The following is a 20,000-nucleotide window of genomic DNA, read 5'->3' on the forward strand; positions in this document are numbered from 1 at the left end:
GAGGTTTTCATTTGCAAAACTACTAAGCTCTATTCTCATTTTGGACATATTTCACGTATGGTATGGTGGTGATTGACTTGATGTATGGTACATTGCATGTGAGACGCCATTTGAAAGCAAACATCCAGGAATATATGAAACCTTTCATATAGACTACATGTGGCATATGCAACGATGTGTCATGCCTCTTCTGTTTGAAAGGTTTCATAAATTTCCAGATATTTGTTTTCAAATAGCATGGCATGTGCATTGTACCAGCTTGGTGTGAAAGCGGCCATAGATTGGAAAGAGCAGAACAACCATTTTATTATTATAAATACTAATTACCTATGTGTATGTCATTTCAGTCAGTCAAGTACAGGAGCTTTCTTTTATTTTTAGATGACTAAAATATATACATGGCATGAAGTATCATTGACCCAATATCATCAGGAACATGTAATGTTCACTATAGTCTTGTTTTTTTGTAATGTGATTATACATAGCTCCACAAGTGCTCAGCCATAAAGGTGTCAATTAGTAGACCTATGTCACCTCATCTAACTTCCTCTCATTGAATTTTCAAGATTTAAAAAAATTCAGGAAGAGGGTAAGCAGGTTTGATAGGTAGCACCAGTAATTGACTCATTGGTGACCTAAACTTTATGGAGCCATCTGTGAGTAAATACAACTACTAAACTTAACTCAGTGGGTATGAAATGTACATAAATGCCATCTTTGTCAGCATTGCATTAATTTGCAATAAGCTATTTGGTACTATTTTGGTTGATAGAGAAGTATTGGTATTCAGTACTAAACCTGAGCATTGTACTTCAGCTTACTGGGATAACCTTAAACCCTTTTAAACCTTGCTAACCTTCACATACTGAGAACCAGGTCAGCTAGAGTTAGGCAATAGCTACCTTGCAAAACTATTAAAATGATCATATGATTTATAAAAAAAAAAATATTCCAGCAAATATAGGGAAATGGCTGTGTAAATTTGTGTGCTTGCATGTTTGTAGTCTTATCATCTTTGGCTCATACAACAGATCATTTACCCCATCATCAATGCAATGGCATCCTAAATTGTCATATGAATCTTCCTTTGATTTTCAGTCACAGTCCTATTTCACTTTTGCATTATTTTTATCAGTTTCTGACATTGCACTGTAAAATTATGTTCAGTGTACTGCATTTCCCCCATTGTAATCAACAAACAAAATCCCATGTGGAATACCTTATTTTGCTCTCCAGAGCAGGCCCATAAAGCAAGTTGAAACACACAAGATGTTTGGAAGTTCAAATATATTTCCATTGATCTCTTAGCATGCCATTGTCTTTAAATATATGTGTACTTTCACTTTGATAAAGAAGGGGCTGTTATCAAAATTTCTTCTTCCCCTCATTTGCTAGTTGCAGATCTATTAATGGGAAATACTTTTGGAAGTGTTTGTTATACATATTTTATGTATTTCAGGTCTGGAGCTGCCCCAACACTGAGCCAGCCTGCAGGCAGCATACCACCATGGTCTATTTATGCAGAAGAGGCTCACCTTATGGTGATGCGCCTGAGGGAGGAGAAGGAACAGGAAATGAAGAAACTCAACAATGAGTGGCACAAGAAGATGGAGACACGTGAGGAAGAGGTGAGAATTGTGAGCTGTTATAGGGTGTTATAAATTATTTAGAATGATAGGAAATGGGATAATAAAGATCTTTTTTACTTGACAGTCTGATAATCTAAAAGAGCTGTCCTGTCCATGGTTTAGTAGTTATGTTATAAGGTGAGCTGTTGTTGAATATTCTGAGGACGTAAATCACCTGATGCTAAAAAAGAGACATTACTGAAATTTGTTTCTTCATATTCTTTCTTCAGTTTACAAAAATAGCTCGACTCTCAGAAGAACAAGTTACAACTTCCCTCAAGGAAGTGGAAAATCTCTTCATGAAGGCAACCTGCTCACCAGTCTGCCAGAACCACCAGGAAGCTGTCATGAACTGCTACAATGACCATCCCCAGCAGTCACTGCGATGTGCTCGAGAAGTGGAGCAATTCACCCAATGTGTTGACTTATCACGCCTTGTAAGTTTTAGTTATTTTGTGAATATATATTGATTTTTTTTTTGTTGCTGCAAATTAAATATGATCATACTTTGAGAAATATTCCTACACTAACACCAACATTTTTCCTTTTGTTTTCAGCAATCTGTTCTGAGGCCAAAAGCTAACTAATTGTATATGGAAATTATGTATGAAACTCTAGTGTAATTATTTTCTCAATGGATATGTAATGTTAATGCATTTCTAGCATCGTTAATAATTGTACAGTTATAAGGAGGTGTAAATGTTTTCAGAGGATTAAGGGAAATTCTCTATGTACATTACCCAAAAGATTTTATTACATAAAGTATGTACAAAATACCAGAACGTTTCAAGTTCCCTTCCTTTACAAGTATTCCCTATCCCTTGGTGGCTGCTTTTTCGTAAATCGTTTCCCAGGCCTGAAATTAAATAGGTCAAATGTATATAGAATTTGCAATTGCAATAAATTTTGACTTGATTCTAGTGTGTTCATATGACATAACATTTATAAGCAGTGTTTCATGGCAAAAAGTAAGAATGCATAATGACAAAGACCTTTACAGTAATTAAAACCTTATAGTTTACCTGGGGTACCATGGGTGTTTAGTAGTGAAAGTGAGTTCTCGAAGTTCCTTGTTGATGAAGAAAGGATGCTGTCGTCTGAATAATTGCTTCAACTCTTTTTTGTTTTGAACCTTCAATACGGAGTCTGACTCCTCAGCTGTTTCTGGAAGTGGCTGTTTTACAAACAGTATTTTAATGGGAGATCATGGAATTATAAATCCTCTAGGTGATTCTTGTGAGAGGATGAATTTATATTTCTCAATCCAGTCACCAACTTATCAACAAATTAATCTACATGTGAATGAAAGAAAAGAGGGCTTTCAATATCTTTAAATTATTTCAGTTCTACTAACTCTGCCTTACCCTAGTCATATGATAAGGAACCTTTGGTTCAGGATGCCAGCAAACAATGGTGCTCCCATCGTCTGTTACAACCACAGCTTCTTCTCTACCATTAGTATTTGACATCTGGCGGCAACTGTTTGATATAAGCAGCTTCTCTGGAAAAGAGCAAAAGAAAAATCACAAATGTAAACATAAATATAGACAACATATTAAATATTACGTGAAAGTCGAACATTTCATCACACACCAATCAAATAACTTGTCTCCATTCCTTAATCCTTAGTGTTTTGCTTAGAACTTCAGTCTTGCACCCCCTATGAAGTGTTCCTTTAAATCTTGCATTACTTGCATTAGTAAATGTTAAACATTTGAATGTGATAAAGTCAAATCTCATGATGATGAAAATAATAATGATGATGATGCTAATGACAATAATAAAAATAATAATCAATAATAATAATAATAAATCATTATGGTTATTATTATCATCATCATCAGTATGATGACAATGATAAATATTTAATATAAAATAATAATAATAATATTATGATTATCATCATCATCATCATAATAGTGGTGGTGGTGATGATGGCGATTGTTGTTTTAATAATGATATAATAATTATTATTAATAATGCTGATCATAATAATACAATAATAGAAAAAATAAACCATATGCAGTTGCAATGCTGAGGGGGGGGGGGGAAGGATTCATTCCCGTAGATCCATGATGTCGGGGGCTAGGGGAGCTTTATATTTATTTATTTTTTATTTTATTTATTTTTTTTTCAATAGTCTCTGCGCTGAGTAGTACTATAATATATACAAATTCTTGCAAAAGATGTGGTAGTTTAGTGTACTGTCAATGCAAATGTTTGATCTATATTATACACAAATACGTGTACTTGTGTACATATATAAGCCTAGCTACTCAAGGGAAAATATTAATGAAAAACGAAGACAAGTTTTTCCTAACAATATTTTTGGCCACAGATATATATGTAGTTCAAGTTGCTAGATGCAATTTCTTAATGACTTCTAAAAGGAAATATTAGATCTAATTTGACAAACAGATTTGGAGTTGGGGGGAAGGGGGGGGTTATAGAGGCAACCTTATTTTTCACATTATCTTTTCAAATAATTCCGTTGTTGAGCATTATCATGATAAAAATTACTGTATTCTACTAGGGCCAACACTACAACATAAACAACTGTCCCTGGAACAGGTTTGTAGCTAAATAAACTAAGGTCACTCTGTACTTTCGCTCCTTTCACCTTTTGTAGACCCATAACTTGCAATAGGCTGTATATGAATGACTGAGCTAAAGGAAAACAGGGCAAGGCAAAATTAGGTGAGTCAAGGTTAGATCCGTGATCTGGAAGCTTCTCTCAGAGCACCAATGGGTCGGACATCAAGGAGGATGTGTTTGTGCGAGTGTAGAAGTGTGAGCATGTATGGAGTGAGCATGGGAGCCAGTAATTGAGAGTAGAATGTGCAGAATAAGCTGAAGTGTAGCAGTGTATGTATGCATTGAATGAATGAGTATTGTGAGGTTAAATGAGTTTAACCCACTTACGATGGGTGTCCCACATATGTCGATACACCCGGAAAAGTAAACATGTACTGTCGCTAGTGGATTAATATTTCAGTCTCGTCATCACTCACATTCAAAATCATTATTCACATCACTGTCTTAGTCAAAGTATTTCTGGTATTTTTAGCAGCACACACACACACTATGTAGCTAAAGTTCCTGAGATAAAACAGCCTTTACTGTTTAAATAGGTTACTAGTTACTTTATTTAAGATCATATAAGCCACCCTACTATGATCCCTCTGAATTTTAAGCAATGTTTTTTTTTTATTACAGTTTTTTAGTGAAAACTGTATAAAATTAATTAACTCTGTCCTGTTTTTCATTTTGATCAAATTCATATAAAAAGCTCAAAAAGGATTAAAATATTGATGATAAATATATATTTTTTCAAAGCAGTTTATTCCTTTATTTTACGCATGTCATATGGGTACAGTCATCTTCAAAATCTTGCATTTATATATCCATAGGATATATATAATTTTACCCTAAAAACACAATGTGGAAAAACCTTAGGATGTTAGACTAAGACAAATAATATGTACAATCATTAACAAAATATTTCAAGTCATTCAGTGAGAATAAGTGAAACTTACACTTTCATATCAATGTATATTTTCTTATGTATTCTCTTTGTTATATGAAAAAAAAAAGGAATAATCTATAATAATTATACCACCGTTCAAGCAAATACTAGACTAACAACGATTCTTTGAAGTCTATGGGACTTGTGGTACTTTTTATAAAATTATTAGAATTATTTAATATAAGAAAATCTGCTGTAATTATGCCATCTTTCAAGTTATCATGGGTCTTCCTTATTTTGTCTGGAAAATACATGGAAATTTTCTTTTCTAGCAATATTTAGAGGAATAAAGCCATTATCAGGACACAGTAATTAGTAAGAATGAAGCAATGAAGCTGATTAACATCTACTAACAAATTGAAATTCCATGCCTAATCTTTATTCCACAATTGACCTTCAAAACAAGATAAAATGAATCACATAAAAGCAAAAATACACCAATAGAAAACTAATTAGTAAATAATGTAAGTTTTATTCCCCAAAACCTTGAAATACCTACATACATATAAACATACATAATTAGAAGAAAATAAATGCCATTCTCCACTGGAAAGAGGAATTAAAAAAAACGGGTGCCCCAAAATAAATTTATAACACAAGAAATATTTGAAATACATAATTTTCCATAAATCAATGGGTGGTAAATTTCTCATTCTTGTTCACCAAGACTATCGCCAACTCCACTTCAATGACTGACTGGTAAGAACTAAATATTTCAATATGGTTAATAACCAATAACTAACACCAGCAGTTTGTCTTTGTTGGTAATACTGTCTTATAAGAAAAAAAGTAATAAAAACAATAATGAACAATTAAGAATAAAAATAAAATCACAACTCTGCTAATCAACATCATTTTTTAAAATACTTTTGGTAAAATTTCACTCTAACAAATGACTCCCAAACAAAATTCACAGTCCCTAATATGAACTGATGTAGTGAGAATGAATCGAGTTCGTTTTTTATTGCAAACCTGTTCTCTTGGTGATAATCGAGAACAGGCCCCGTCATCAAAGGGTTAAAATATAGCATACCTTGACCTCCCATACTATAACCTAAGCTATTATAAGATAAATGCGATAGCCTCCACACCTGTCGAAACTCTGCCAAGGGCCAACAATCATCACATGTATTCTAGCACGATAAAACTGGCCAATCTTCTGAACCAATAATGAGGCCGAGCTCTTTCTAGATCATACAGGGTGGAGGTTGATGGCCTTTGCCACACCGCTGAAGGCAAGGCAACTCATGGATTTGGAGACCACAAACCCAATCGCATTATAATACAAAGCTCACCTTTCCTTAGCCAATGCGATTTTTTTTGCGTGCTCTATCCCATCCCGTATCTCCTTTATTTTTGATTTGCGCAACTTTTGCCATAGATGAAAAGGGTCTTATTTTACAACAAGGTAACCATTCCATATCTTTTTTTTACTCAATTCCCGATTGCTATCCTCTGAAAATTTTCCCTCAAAGGCATTACAATACAAAGCTCACGTTTCCTGAGCCAATGCGATTTACTTTGCAACATTTACAAAAGAAAAAGAAAAAAAATAGACAAATTGTAGGCTTATAGATCCTAAATGGAAACAGAACAGACAAGAAACGGATTGCTGTCACGTATCTTTACTTGCCCCAAGAAAGGCTCTAGTGAAAGAAACACAACACTGATCATGAACAAGAAAATGAAAAAAATGAAACTTAAAATCTCGAAATTCTTAAAAATAAATCTTTCCATGTCGAAGATCCCAAACCCTGGCTCCCTCATTACGGACATTTAACTCACTTACTCTTCTTTAAATAAACAAATCACACTATAACTTACCCGCATTGGCAAACAGAGCCTTGAAAATGGTCGTTCTTGAGGAAAATAACGCCATGACAGGGGAAATAACGGGAAAAATAACGCCAGCGGCTTCTGCCTCCGCTCCGTGTTGTTACAGACGACAAATATTCTTGTTATGTATTTGTCTGTTTTAGGCTTATTTTTATTAAATTTTCATTTCCATTTCACTAAGCGGTATATCTTTTAAACAAATATCGGGATTTTTATTCAATTTAGCTATCATTATTCGTCGAGATATCTTCACTTTTTATAGGGAATTATTTGCCAACATATAGTCCACAAACTGCATAAGTAAAAATAATCTTGCAACATTTACTAAAGATGCATAATTTTAAAGTACCAAAGAATAACTGGAATGAAATATATATATATAAAAGATTCGGCCAGCCTCCAAAAAGACATACTAAAAAAAAATTGCTCAAATCTCACCCAGAACAACAGAACAGAACAACGAATGAAAAAATAACTACGAATAAATAAAAGAAAGAACAACTAGAAATGAAAGAGAATAATGATAATAAATGAAAGGCAAGAGCAAATGAAAAAATACAGGAAAGAATGAACAAGAGAACAACAACAATAATAAATAAAAAAGAAAAAAAAGAAAAAAGCGAAATAACTACAAATTTGAAAAAAATAATAATAACGACATGAAATAAAGCAAATAACTAACAACAAAAACAAAGCCATAGAACAAGAACAACAACAAGAAACAGAACAACAGAACAAGAAATTCCGTCCGGAAACATAACGAACGAGAAGACGACAGAGGAGAGGATTGTTTACATGACTTTTATTACACTTTTTTTCCTAAATTATTAAGGTAAAGTTGTACGTAACATTTTGAGGAAAGTTTCGAGGTGTAGAGTGTGTCAGTCCGGTGTTGTCTGAGGGAGAATTAACCTTCTGGTTAACGAAGGAGAAGGAAAGTAGAAGAGAGAAAGAAAGAGAGAGAGAGAGACGGATCAGCTGTTTAGGGGGGCTGTTGTATGTGTTATTGCTGTCTCCCTTTATCCGCTTTTCTTTTGTAGCGATGGGGGTAAGAGAATGAGAGAACAAGGAGGAGAAAGACAAGGAGCGAAGGAAGAGGGATGGGATGACACGAGAGAAATAAATTATTTTTTTTCCTCCCTCAAGTTTCGGTTTTATTTCGTTTTCAGGGTTTCCATTGCATTTTCTCTTTGGTCATTTACGAACTAGGACAAATCAGGTCAAGGAATTATGAAGGGCAAGACTCATCCAGGTTTCTATGTTGTCTGTAGTAACAACGGATTGTGGCAGTAGGAAATACAACACTATTAGAAAGGGTTCTTGACTGTGGTATTACAGGAGGTATCTGCAGTAGCTCTGTGTGGTTGAAATAGAATGGTAGGAGAGGTGTAGCCTAATTGGAATAACTTTAATGAATGTCTATATGGACTGACACAAAAGCAGACACACTGACTTTGATTGTAGACACCTCACTGATGCAGTCTAAAAGCACTACACAAGCCAAGTATTCACACTTGCTCACTCACACATACACATATACCCATACAGACAGACATGCATATACACACACAAGCATGCACACATACAAGCTCACACACTCAATTTGAAGTTAGGCATCAAGCACCTTCAGCAATTCAGACCATTTATATTTTGAATGATTATAGTGAGTGTTATTTATGGACGTGTTTTCCTTTTCTCATACCATGCTCTAGGCTATTAGATAGCTGACACAATCTAGATTGATACTTTTTTCTTTTTTCACATTCTTACTGTTCTGACTTTCTTTTGTCTTTCTGCAGGCTGACACAATGTCATTAAAGCCTCGTGCGGTGAATTTTGAAGAGGTTTGGGGGGACCTGGTGGAGACAGTGCAGCAGGTGGTGACCATGGGCTCAATCAAGAGGAGCGTCTGGAACACCAGATTCTCTGATGTGTACTCCCTGTGTGTGGCGTTTCCAGAGCCCCTCGCCGAGAGGCTTTATACAGAGACAAAAAAACTACTGGAGAATCATGTCAGGCAGCTTTATTTTGAGGTAAGATGGGAGTATGTTTTAAGCTGGCAGCATATGCAGCTTGTTGTTAGGTTACCCATTCTTTATTTTCCAGGTCATGTGATGTATATCATGCTGGCAAGTCTCATTCAAGTGGAATTTATGAGCCAAGTTATTTTGATAAATGTGATTGGCATCCCAAAGATTAGTACAGAAATCAGGACTGAGCAGGACATATTTGTATCTTTCACGAGGTGCATCACTAGACCTTGTCTCGGCTCTCTCTTGCTGATTAGATGTAGCAGAGATTTTTAGATACCTTATAGTATAACCCCAACAATTTCCAATTATGATGAATGCCCTCCCCACCAATCAAGTTTTGTATGGTCACTACTGTTGTAGGTTGATCTTTGAATTATTGATGCATGGTAATATGAACGGCAGTGCCACAAATAAAGACAAAGATAAAAGATCATGGAAAGTGCTACACACAACCAAAGTCCACGCAGTCCTCTTGAGTTTCAGCTCTATCTTGCCGTGTATACTGAGATGAAGACAGTGATTACCAGAGAGGGGGCAGAGCCCTCCATCAACCCTCCTTTTCAGCAATTTCCCATTCACCACAGTTTAGACTGTTCCATAAAGTTTGAGACACGGAGTTGAGGACCTAGTCTCTGGCGAGTGTGCCTGTACTGTGAAGAATCACGTTGTTGCATAATGCAGACTAAAACCATGCTAATGCATACTAGACGTACAAGTAAACCATCACTATAAAAAAAAAAATGGATTTCAGGATGCAGAATGGAACCAGAGAATTACTTCCTTGCCACACTTTGATAATACTAAATACATCCTTCTTTGCAAGATTTGAGGGTTATGCCATTATAATTCTGTTTTAAAACCTTAATTAAGCTGAAGGTATTTCTACAACATTATTTTCCTAGGCACCGATCTTCTCTGATGGGGCTTGATTTTGGGCACTGATTGCCAACTGCCACCAGGCATTTGTAAAGCTATTTTAATGAAGTTTGTTCTAGTCAGTTGTGCAGTTACATAGCCCTGTTGGTGACCAATTATTCCACCTAACATCTCACTATCCAAGTTGATTAATTCAAAAAATATAAAAGCATTAGCTACTAAAACTCTACATATATTACATAGTATTCAAGTGATAATGGAAAGATAACATTTTGTTCAAGCATTCTTTTAATTGCAGTTGCAAAAATCAGTCTCGAATAAAAAGTTATATAAACATTTTTCAAATCTTGTTCTCCTTATTATCATACTAATTTTATTACTGTAACCTCTCTATTACCTTTCATAATGAGTGAATATAATGGTGTGAGGAAAAAATATGCAGGACCGCAATTGCAGATGTGCAGGCATAATTGCATGATGAATGTCCATGGCTTGATGTTTCAAACTGTATGATACTTGTTTGGAAAGAGACAGCCTACTGAAATACCCATTGCATTTATTTTAAAAGGTGGAGGAGCAGAGTGAGGAGAACCTTCTTGCAGAATATCATCGTTTTTGGATTCAGTTCAGCAAAGGCACACAGTACCTTAACCACTTGTATTCGTAAGTACATGGGAATTGCTTTGTGACAGTATTAAACATTTAAAAGACACCTGTGGGTCCATCCTTAGTCCTACACAGATCAGTAGAGCCTCTGTGCCTTTTGGTAGAAATACAAGCTCTATCTTGCCAGAATATATATGGTGGAGTCTAAGTGGGCTTTTGTGAAAGTGTGAAGTACAATATGGCAATCACTTGAATTCAGGTTATAAACATTTGGTCACCAGTCATAGCAAGTTTCAAGTAGACTTTGATAGAATAACTGTGGATATCTTTTGAACTAAAGAAGTCTATTTTTTTGTTATTTCATTATTGTTATAATCATAATTGGTCTTAGATATAAAGTATACTAAAAATGAGTTGCTTTTGCTGTTGTTGGGAATGTTAATGGTACCCACCATGATGCGTATTTCATGAAATATAATGCCTTTCATATTTGGGTTGATAATGATTATAGGTACTAGTGTAGGCCTGCTCTTGTGAAGCTCTTGCTACATTATTCACTTATCATTTTGGTGATGAAATTACTTCATACTATATATGCAGTGCTTTATGTCTACATAGCACCTTTGATTTAAATCTAGAGTCTGTAGTGACAGTAATAACATTTCGTACAGATTACTGATTATTTTTGTGTAATCCACAGATACTTAAATTCGCAACACATCCAGAAGCAGAAGTTCAGTGATGCAGACCTTACATATGGTTCAATGCAGATGGACATGTCAGAACAGCTACTAGAAATTGGTAAATATTGGTGACTTCTTATATATTTTCTTGGCTAGGTGTTTTGAAGTGAGAATTTCTTTTATATTTTTTCTAGGCCAGGTGTTTTGAAGTGGCAGTTTCTTTGCCTGTTACCTTTCTTATAATATGTAAAGTAGAGTACATTTTTGTTGTGTGAAGGATTAATTTTATGATTGATGATATTAATATTATTAGAAAAATATTTCTACCTACACTAATAGTAAATTGTTAGTTATAATAGAAATCTTTGTAAATAATTTGCTGTATCATCCATGACGTTATATTATTTTAGATATATTACTTTATATTAAAGAGTATATTTGGTATAATAATTCATATTTTTTAAAGTATATTGATGTTGTAAATGTAATTATTTGAAACCCATTCATCCATTTACGTGCCCACAAAAACATGCAATCTCTCCAAGAAATACACCTATCCATTCCACGACACAAGCATATACAATTAATTTCAACGATCCCCCACCCCCATTGCTCCCTTAAGACCTCCCTTCATCCCTTTGCCTCTGCTTCCTTAGGGGAGCTTGGTCTGGAGATTTGGCAGCGGGAGATGATCCGGCCGCTGCAAAAGCGCTTGGTGGGCGTCTTGCTCATGGGAATCCAACAGGATCGGACAGCAACCGCCACTGACGCCCCAACCTCAACCATCCGTGGGGTCATCCACTCATTTGTTGATGTTAATATGTATAAAAAGAAGTCTACTTTACAGGTAGGGACTAGATTGTATGTTTAAGATCCTGTATGTATTTTTTTTCTTCTTCTTCTTTTTCCATTTTATTGAACAAGGGTGTTCATTAGTAATTCAAAAAATATTTGTATTTATACGACTTTCTCAGTGTTTTCAATTTGAATTGGGTATTACATTCTCTATACAGTCCAACATTATCATTTCATGTTTACTTATGAAGACATCCATCTTCCAGCTTTATGAATCCATATTTGAAGGTGCGTTGTTAAGAGAAACAGGGTCATTTTACCGAAAGGAAGCCTCAGCCTTACTTCAAGACTGCAATGTTTCACAGTACATGGAATGTGTTATTGCACGGTTAGCAGAAGAGGAATTAAGAGCTACCAAATTTTTGCCACCAAGGTAAGATTGGCTAAAGAGAAGTTACTGTATATAGAGTTCTTAAAGGGAACAGCAGATATAAAAACATATCTTTGCTTTTTTCTCTCTTCTTAAGTCTTATCAAACTCCTCCAAGTCCACCAATTTGTACTTGCTCCATACTATCCTTTTCAAACTTGCACCCAGTTATAGTACTGTACACTCTGCCCTTCCATTTTTTTCTCTTAGATACATGCTCTAGTCTCTTGTATCGCTCCCCAGTTCTCACCAGAGAGTCGTGAAAGAAGTTCAGGACAGAATGGTGGCTGACCACCTGGCAACTGTGCACGCGGAGACTGGGTCCATGGTGAGTGCGGAGAGGACCAGAGACCTCTCCAACATGTATACCTTGCTGCGGCCGGTCCCCAATGGGCTCACAGTGCTCGTTCACCATGTCAAGGATCACATCAAGCAACAGGGACTTCAAGCTGTTACCAGTCTCAAAGGAGATAATGTGAGGCATTTTGCTGGTTGTGGTTTTGTTGAGAAAATGTATTGTGTAAGAGATGTTAGTGTTGTTCTAGTTTATATTGAAATATTGATATCTGAATCAAGTATGAGCAGGCATATGTGTTAATCAGTATGTGATATAGGGTTTTGATTATTAATTATATGTAATTAATCAGATTCCAGCTCAGTTTGTTGAGAGTCTATTAGAAGTGCACAAGAAGTACCGCACTATGATTATGGACGTTTTCCACAATGACCAACAATTTGTAGGGGCATTAGACAAAGCCTTTGAAAGTGTTGTTAATCATAGAGGAAACACCAAAGTAGTGTGCCGATCCCCAGAGTTACTCGCAAGGTGAGTGTCAGAAATTCATTTTGATCTCTCCAAAAGTGGTATTTTACCTCTTCACCTCAGAAAGAGATTTGTACAAGGTTGACTAAAGAAATGTGTGTTTATAAATGAACAGAACTGAGTATGCTTTAAAAATAGATTTGACTTGCTCTATTTGGTTTGTGTTTTAGGCCCATATGCTTTACAATACTCCCATGAAAGGCTGTATACACCCAAACCAAATCTTTTTAACTTATGGAATCATCTTGTCCATTTTCTCTTATTTTATTGATCTTTCATTACTACTCCAGAATGAAAGTCTAAGAAATTGGTTTTAGTTTTTTTATCATAATGATTCAAAAACATTTATGTTGCCCTTGTATAATGCGAAATGTTCCATTCTCTGTAGATACTGTGATACACTTCTCAAAAAGTCTACCAAAGGCCTGAATGAAAGTGAGGTCGATGACAAGCTTGGCCATAGTATCACCATCTTTAAATACATCGACGACAAAGATGTATTTCAGAAGTTCTATGCCCGGATGTTGGCCAAGAGGCTGATACAGCAACAGAGTCAGTCGATGGATTCTGAAGAAGCCATGATTAACAAACTCAAGGTTTACTACAGATGACTTTTTGTATATCGCTTCAAGGTCATGGAATGAAACTGAAATTGATAAAAAACAACCATGCTTTTGACAAGTTACCTATTGCTCATCTCGGTCATTTTAAGAGCAGATGCCATGGAAGATATGTATTTATATGTTATTCTTATTTTATTTATTTTCCACTCATTGATTGTTTTCCCTGACAGCAAGCATGTGGGTATGAGTACACCAGCAAGCTTCACCGAATGTTCACTGACATGTCTGTCAGCTCTGATCTAAACCAAAAGTTTAATGAATTTTTGAAATCAAAGGGAAAAACCCATGAACTTGGGATTAACTTTTCAATAAATGTTCTTCAGGTAAGTAGCTCAGCTATAGTCCATTTACAAGCCTTGAATCTGTAGGTTTGACAGCTATATATCATCACTTGATTTAGTTTTGCTAGGAATGGAATGTCACTTTTGTTGAAGTGTGATTTTTTCCACAATTAGAAATATGATAGTGTCATAATGTGTAGCTTCCTTTTTTGTTAATAGATATATATGTTATTTAATTTCAGGCAGGGGCCTGGCCTCTAGGTCAAACAAGTATCACTCCTTTTGCTGTGCCTCAAGAATTAGAAAAGTCTGTACAAACGGTAAGGAACATCACAGTGAAATATACCGGTCACTATGTGCGGTTAGATGATAATTATGTAATTAGAAGAGATGTTGATTTTCACCTTACATCCATATAATAGATTAATATTTTGTCATATTTTAAAGAATGTGATATTATAAAATAGTGTGATTAAAATCAGGAATTGTAAACACTTCATTTAGTAATTATGTAATATTTTCTAGTTTCTTTTGAAATGCTTAGTCCAAAAGAAATGAGATGTTTTTAAAAAGTAATTTTTATGTTAACCCACTGATGCCATATTTGCATGCATATATGCCCTGTATATACAAGAGCATGTATAGATTGTTCAATCTATGTCTTATGAAGAAATAGAAAGTTAAAGTGACCTCTGTACTTCTACCCAAAGTATTTTGGTCTTCTGGCTCTGAAATATTTTTCATATATACAAGACATGCCTAATACGTGTACGAATTGCATAGATTGTTAAAGCAGTTTGAATAATAGATGCACATTCAGGTCCTTGGTCAAACTCCATTCTTACTCCCCCTTCCCCTCAAATTACTGTGAGCTAAACATGGAGCAACCCATTTTGTTCTGAGGTGGCATGCCAGGTTAAGAATAGACCTTAGCAGAACAAATTAGGTCAGATCACATGTCTGTCCCAAACATGACCTGACTTGGATGACTGGCCTAGAATAGACATCCATCTTTCAGGCATACTTTAATCCAGTTTGATCCAGTCTTTGTTTTTCTTTTATATTACAGAAACAGCTTGACATTAAAAAACAAAGTCTGTTGGTGATTAGAAGAAATCCATTGATGAAATAGGTTTTAAGCAATATCTGTTTATTTATGAGATACTCTTTCTGTATTTCTTATGGACTTTTATTTCACTTTTTTGCAGTTTGAAACCTTCTATCACAGTCACTTCAGTGGTAGGAAACTTACCTGGCTGCATCATTTATGTCAAGGTTTGTGTTTTTCTTATTTTATCTATTGACGGTTTCTTGGATAATTAAGATGTTTTAGAGAGTTTATGAACTCCTTGTTATATCTATTGTCAATTTGATTTAAAATCTGAAAATAGATGCATTTAGATTTAATTTTCTGGCTATGTTTAGAAAATGTGAAACTATTAATGAAAATCTGCAGAAGGATGGTGCTGTTTTTTAATTTTTAGATTTATAATTGCTCCTTAGAATTTGGCAAAATGAGAATTAAATTGATCTTTTTTATGGGTTTTAATATCTTTGCAGGGGAGTTGAAAGTGAGCCACAGCAAGAGAACGTACCTCATCACCATGTCCACCTTCCAGATGGCAATGTTGCTCATGTTTGAGAAGGTGAGAGAATATTAAATCTGTTCATTCATTTGTCAGTGCTGAAGGAGTTGACAATTTAGTAGTTTGACTTAAAATTATCGAGACTTGTTTTTAAAATTAAATGTTTGATGGTGTTTCATGGTCGTTTTGTAGAGGCTGACTAAATATTATTTGATTGTGAATCATTTCATTCATTTGTTATTATGTTTTGAAAACAGGGTACTTTAGTGTTATGTACTGTTTCCAATTCATGAAGATAAGAAGATAGATATGCAATACATGTATATATATATTTTTTTTGTTTTTATATTTAATTTTTTTCTCTCTCCAGGTGGATAGCCTTACGTGCAACGAACTGCAGACACACACACACCTCAATGATGAGCAGTTTAATAAATTTTTACAGTCTCTCTTGGATAGCAAGCTCCTCATGACAGACGGTGAGGTATGGAAGTCCTTAAGGTTCTCAGTGTTTAAAAGAAAAGTCTGTGTAAAAACAGTAGTGTTATTTGAGCCCTTGTGGTTTTCATTGAAATATGATATGGGATGTAATGCATTTTATATATTTCAGTGAATTAGATCACTGGATTCTGCATTACATTAAATTTATAAAGAAACACACCAGCTGGAAATCAAATCTGGTCAATTTAGAAGTTTTCACTATACATCCTTTCCATGTAGCACATGATAGTCTTTAGTGGCATAGGTGTCAACGAGAGTTTCCCAGTATCCGAAGAAAAAGAATTGAGTTGGTAGGCTGGTGAACATAAAGAATCAGCAGTCACTCAACCACACATCAAAAGTCCAAGATTCCTTTGACTTAATGCAGATATGTTATGCACAATTGTGGCAAATATTTACCCTTATGCAATATGCTTATTTGTAAACAGAACAAGTCATAATTAACCCATTAACGCCGGTATATTTTGAAGTCGAAAATAAAAGATCCCGGGCAGCTACAAAATCGGCAGGCAGGACTGCCATGGACTCTGCCTGCCCGCCTGCCGCAACCCGCTGCTGTGTCGGAGCACGAGCCCTGATACAGCGTCACACTTGCGGGACGCCCGGCAATGTTTATTTTTTCGGGTGTCTTATATGTGGGACACCCATCGTTAGTGGGTCAAAACATTCTCAAATAATGACACCAGTACTAGTCAGCATTTCAGTAATTTTATAAAGGAAGACCAAATAGAACATGGAATTATACAGAATGCACTCTCCAACAGGAACTTCGTGGCGAGACTGTTGTACGTCTCAACACAGACTACAGTAATAAAAGAACAAAATTCAAGATAAGTGTTGCACCTCAGAGAGAACAGCAACATGAAGCAGAACAAACTCACTCAGCAGTGGAAGAGGACCGAAAACTTTACCTGCAGGCTGCAATCGTTAGGATAATGAAAGCCCGCAAATTACTCAAACATACAATGCTCATACAGGAGGTAAGGCTAAGTTAGCAATGATCTGTTTTGTTGTAGAGGGACCTGTTTTGTAGTCTTCAGTATTTTATGAAGACCAAAAAAAAGTAAATGTTGGCATAAATTTTTCATTCATTATTATAGACATGATATAGGTAAGATACATTATAGAGATCACAATAAAATAGTTATTTATGATATAAGGTATAGGTAATTGGTAGGTGGCAGATATATACCAGTACCTTTTATTTGAATAAATGGTTTACAGTACTTTCAAGCAGGTAATATATGAGAATTTTATATTCGTTTGCCTCCAAAGAATTTTTGAGATCCAAGTAAAATAGTTTAAGATAGATATTAATGAATACATGAATTATTATTTTAGTAGTATAAGAGAATGAGATTTTATTGTTATTTTTTTCATTTTCTCCTCAGGTGATCAGTCAGTCTCGAGCAAGATTTGCACCACAGATTCCAATGATCAAGAAATGCATAGAGTTACTTATTGATAAACAATACCTTGAACGTACTCCAAATTCAACAGATGAATATAGCTATGTGGCCTAATTCTTAGCTTTGTTAGTTGTTTTTCATAATTTTTTTGGCAAGACCAGTCATGAAAGGTCTTCAGAAAGGATTGTCCTGAAACTGTTTCTTGGAGACTGATACACCTACATATATATCTTTGGCTTCACTCTTGGGTGGGGCTTGTACAGTGTGTTGCCTGTTTGGAGGTGAATTTTGTACATTGATTTAGGTGTTATATAAATTTCCCCCCCCCCCCTCCCCCCTTTGCCTAAAGGAATAGCTGATTATTTGAGATACCCTGATGTGTAAATAGCCCAAACAGTGGAGTGACGGTGAAGTTGACGTGGGTTGTAATGCTGCCTCTCATATTGGACTCTGGACAAGGGCCAAGCCCAGCTGTGTGTTGAAGTCATGGGAACGCAAAGATAAAACTAAAATGTTGGTTAGGTTTCACTAATATTTAGTAAATATTACCCTTGTAGTTTTATTTTTTATTTATTGAGTCCTAATAGTTCAGCTAGGATGGGTTTGAAATTGTTCCCATGTTCAGACCTAGCTAGGCAGAAACACTGTATAAAAAGAAGTTTTAGTCTTTCATTCTTTGTCCAGCTTTTTGACCCATTGTGAAAATGTTGCACTGGAATATTATTTCATGGATTTCAAGGTGAAAGTTTTAGGTAGCAGCTTGTTACCTCTTTGAAGATATCTCCCACCATGTGGGATGAACTTCTAGAATCTCTGACTGGCTGTTCTTCTCTGCTACTTACCTTTTTGTTGATAAAATATACTCAGAGATAGCTTTCACCTTTTCTAGGTATGACTTTGTAGCAGACTTTCTACCATCATTTTTTATATGCTTATTCAACGTGTATGTGATATGTTCCCACTTCTCTCTTCCTGCAGCTTCACATCTCATTTCTTGACTTCTTTTCCATACCTTCTCTTGTGTTTGTCCCTTCCTTGTTGCAACATTTGTATCATTTTCTTATCTTTTCTTTTCTCTATCTCTTGCTTTCTTTTACTCTCTCTTGCTTTCTTTTACTCTCTCTCGCTTTCTTTGATTCTCTCTCACTCTCTTTTACTCTCTCTCGCTCTCTTTTACTCTCTCTCGCTCTCTTTTACTCTCTCTCTCGCTCTCTTTTACTCTCTCTCGCTCTCTTTTACTCTCTCTCGCTTTCTTTGATTCTCTCTCGCTCTCTTTTACTCTCTCTCACTCTCTTTTACTCTCTCTCGCTCTCTTTTACTCTCTCTCGCTCTCTTTTACTCTCTCTCTCTCTCGCTCTCTTTTACTCTCTCTCGCTCTCGCTCTCTTTTACTCTCTCTCGCTCTCGCTCTCTTTTACTCTCTCTCGCTCTCGCTCTCTTTTACTCTCTCTCGCTCTCTTTTACTCTCGCTCTCTCTCTTTTACTCTCTCTGTCTCTCTTTTACTCTCTCTCTCTCTCTTTCTCTCTCTCTCTCTCTCTCTCTCTCTCTCTCTCTCTCTCTCTCTCTCTCTCTCTCTCTCTCTCTCTCTCTCTCTCTCTCTCTCTCTCTCTCTCACTCTCACTCTCTCTCTCTCTCTCTCTCTCTCTCTCTCTCTCTCACTCTCACTCTCTCTCTCTCTCTCTCTCTCTCTCTCTCTCTCTCTCTCTCTCTCTCTCTCTCTCTCTCTCTCTCTCTCTCTCTCTCTCTCTCTCTCTCTCTCTCTCTCTCTCCTCTCTCTCACTCTCACTCTCTCTCTCTCTCTCTCTCTCTCTCTCTCTCTCTCTCTCTCTCTCTCTCACTTACTCTTTCTCATATATATTGTCACATGGGTTGGAAATATGATATGTGAACTGTTTTGTTGTGTAATTGATTTGCATTTTTCTTGTATCTGTGGTGCTCTAAACTGCTTCTCAATTCTAAATATATACTTAGTCTGTTTTGTGTGAGTTTTGTTGAATGTAGATCTCCCTTGTTAGTGTGTGCTAATTTTTGAAAAACTATCATTATTTTTTATATTAAGAAAAAAGGACTTATTTGTGCCGAGTCAGTGGCGTCGTGTGTGAAGCAATTGAACTTTTTATTCCTGCAGTTTTATTCTGATTTTGATGGACAGACTGATGGTGTTTTATTTTATTTACCTTTTTTAATCAAAAAAATGTAGTGGGTGTCATTTGTATTTGAAATAAGTACTAGTCAGTTTTCTCTCAACATTCTTTTCTCTTTATTGTTGTGGTCTGTTTTCTCTTTCTTTTTCACTCTTCATATATCTTTCTTTACCTGTTTGTATTGCTTATATGCAACCACTTTATATCTCTGAAGTCATAAT

At 35.6% G+C, this 20,000-nt stretch overlaps 3 protein-coding genes across 3 annotated transcripts in view; 2 read left to right on the forward strand and 1 right to left on the reverse strand.

Moving 5' to 3' along the window:
• The window catches only part of LOC113800161 (uncharacterized), a 12,543-nt gene extending 10,139 nt beyond the window's left edge, over positions 1-2,404 (forward strand). Inside the window, exons 4-6 of the mRNA XM_070142057.1 lie at positions 1,460-1,628; positions 1,859-2,065; positions 2,186-2,404. Of these exons, the coding sequence (XP_069998158.1) occupies positions 1,460-1,628; positions 1,859-2,065; positions 2,186-2,215 (406 nt within the window). The 3' untranslated portion in view covers positions 2,216-2,404. The remainder of the gene's footprint in view (positions 1-1,459; positions 1,629-1,858; positions 2,066-2,185) is intronic.
• mRpL42 (mitochondrial ribosomal protein L42) lies at positions 2,361-7,138 on the reverse strand. The gene is made up of 4 exons (XM_027350880.2): positions 6,979-7,138; positions 2,993-3,129; positions 2,651-2,802; positions 2,361-2,484 (listed from the first exon to the last, which is right to left on the reverse strand). The coding sequence occupies exons 1-4, from the start codon at positions 7,031-7,033 to the stop codon at positions 2,430-2,432; spliced, it is 399 nt and encodes a 132-aa protein (XP_027206681.1). The 5' UTR covers positions 7,034-7,138; the 3' UTR covers positions 2,361-2,429.
• A 588-nt stretch (positions 7,139-7,726) lies between these two features.
• Cul2 (cullin 2) lies at positions 7,727-18,191 on the forward strand. Its single transcript, XM_027350889.2, has 16 exons — positions 7,727-7,822; positions 8,790-9,023; positions 10,468-10,562; positions 11,206-11,306; positions 11,845-12,035; positions 12,250-12,416; positions 12,656-12,887; positions 13,060-13,238; positions 13,624-13,831; positions 14,029-14,181; positions 14,382-14,459; positions 15,348-15,414; positions 15,700-15,785; positions 16,096-16,209; positions 16,991-17,206; positions 17,618-18,191. The coding sequence occupies exons 2-16, from the start codon at positions 8,799-8,801 to the stop codon at positions 17,747-17,749; spliced, it is 2,244 nt and encodes a 747-aa protein (XP_027206690.1). The 5' UTR covers positions 7,727-7,822; positions 8,790-8,798; the 3' UTR covers positions 17,750-18,191.
• The last annotated feature ends 1,809 nt before the right edge of the window (positions 18,192-20,000 follow it).

Source organism: Penaeus vannamei, chromosome 28, assembly GCF_042767895.1.
Source record: "Penaeus vannamei isolate JL-2024 chromosome 28, ASM4276789v1, whole genome shotgun sequence".
NCBI lineage: Eukaryota > Metazoa > Arthropoda > Malacostraca > Decapoda > Penaeidae > Penaeus > Penaeus vannamei.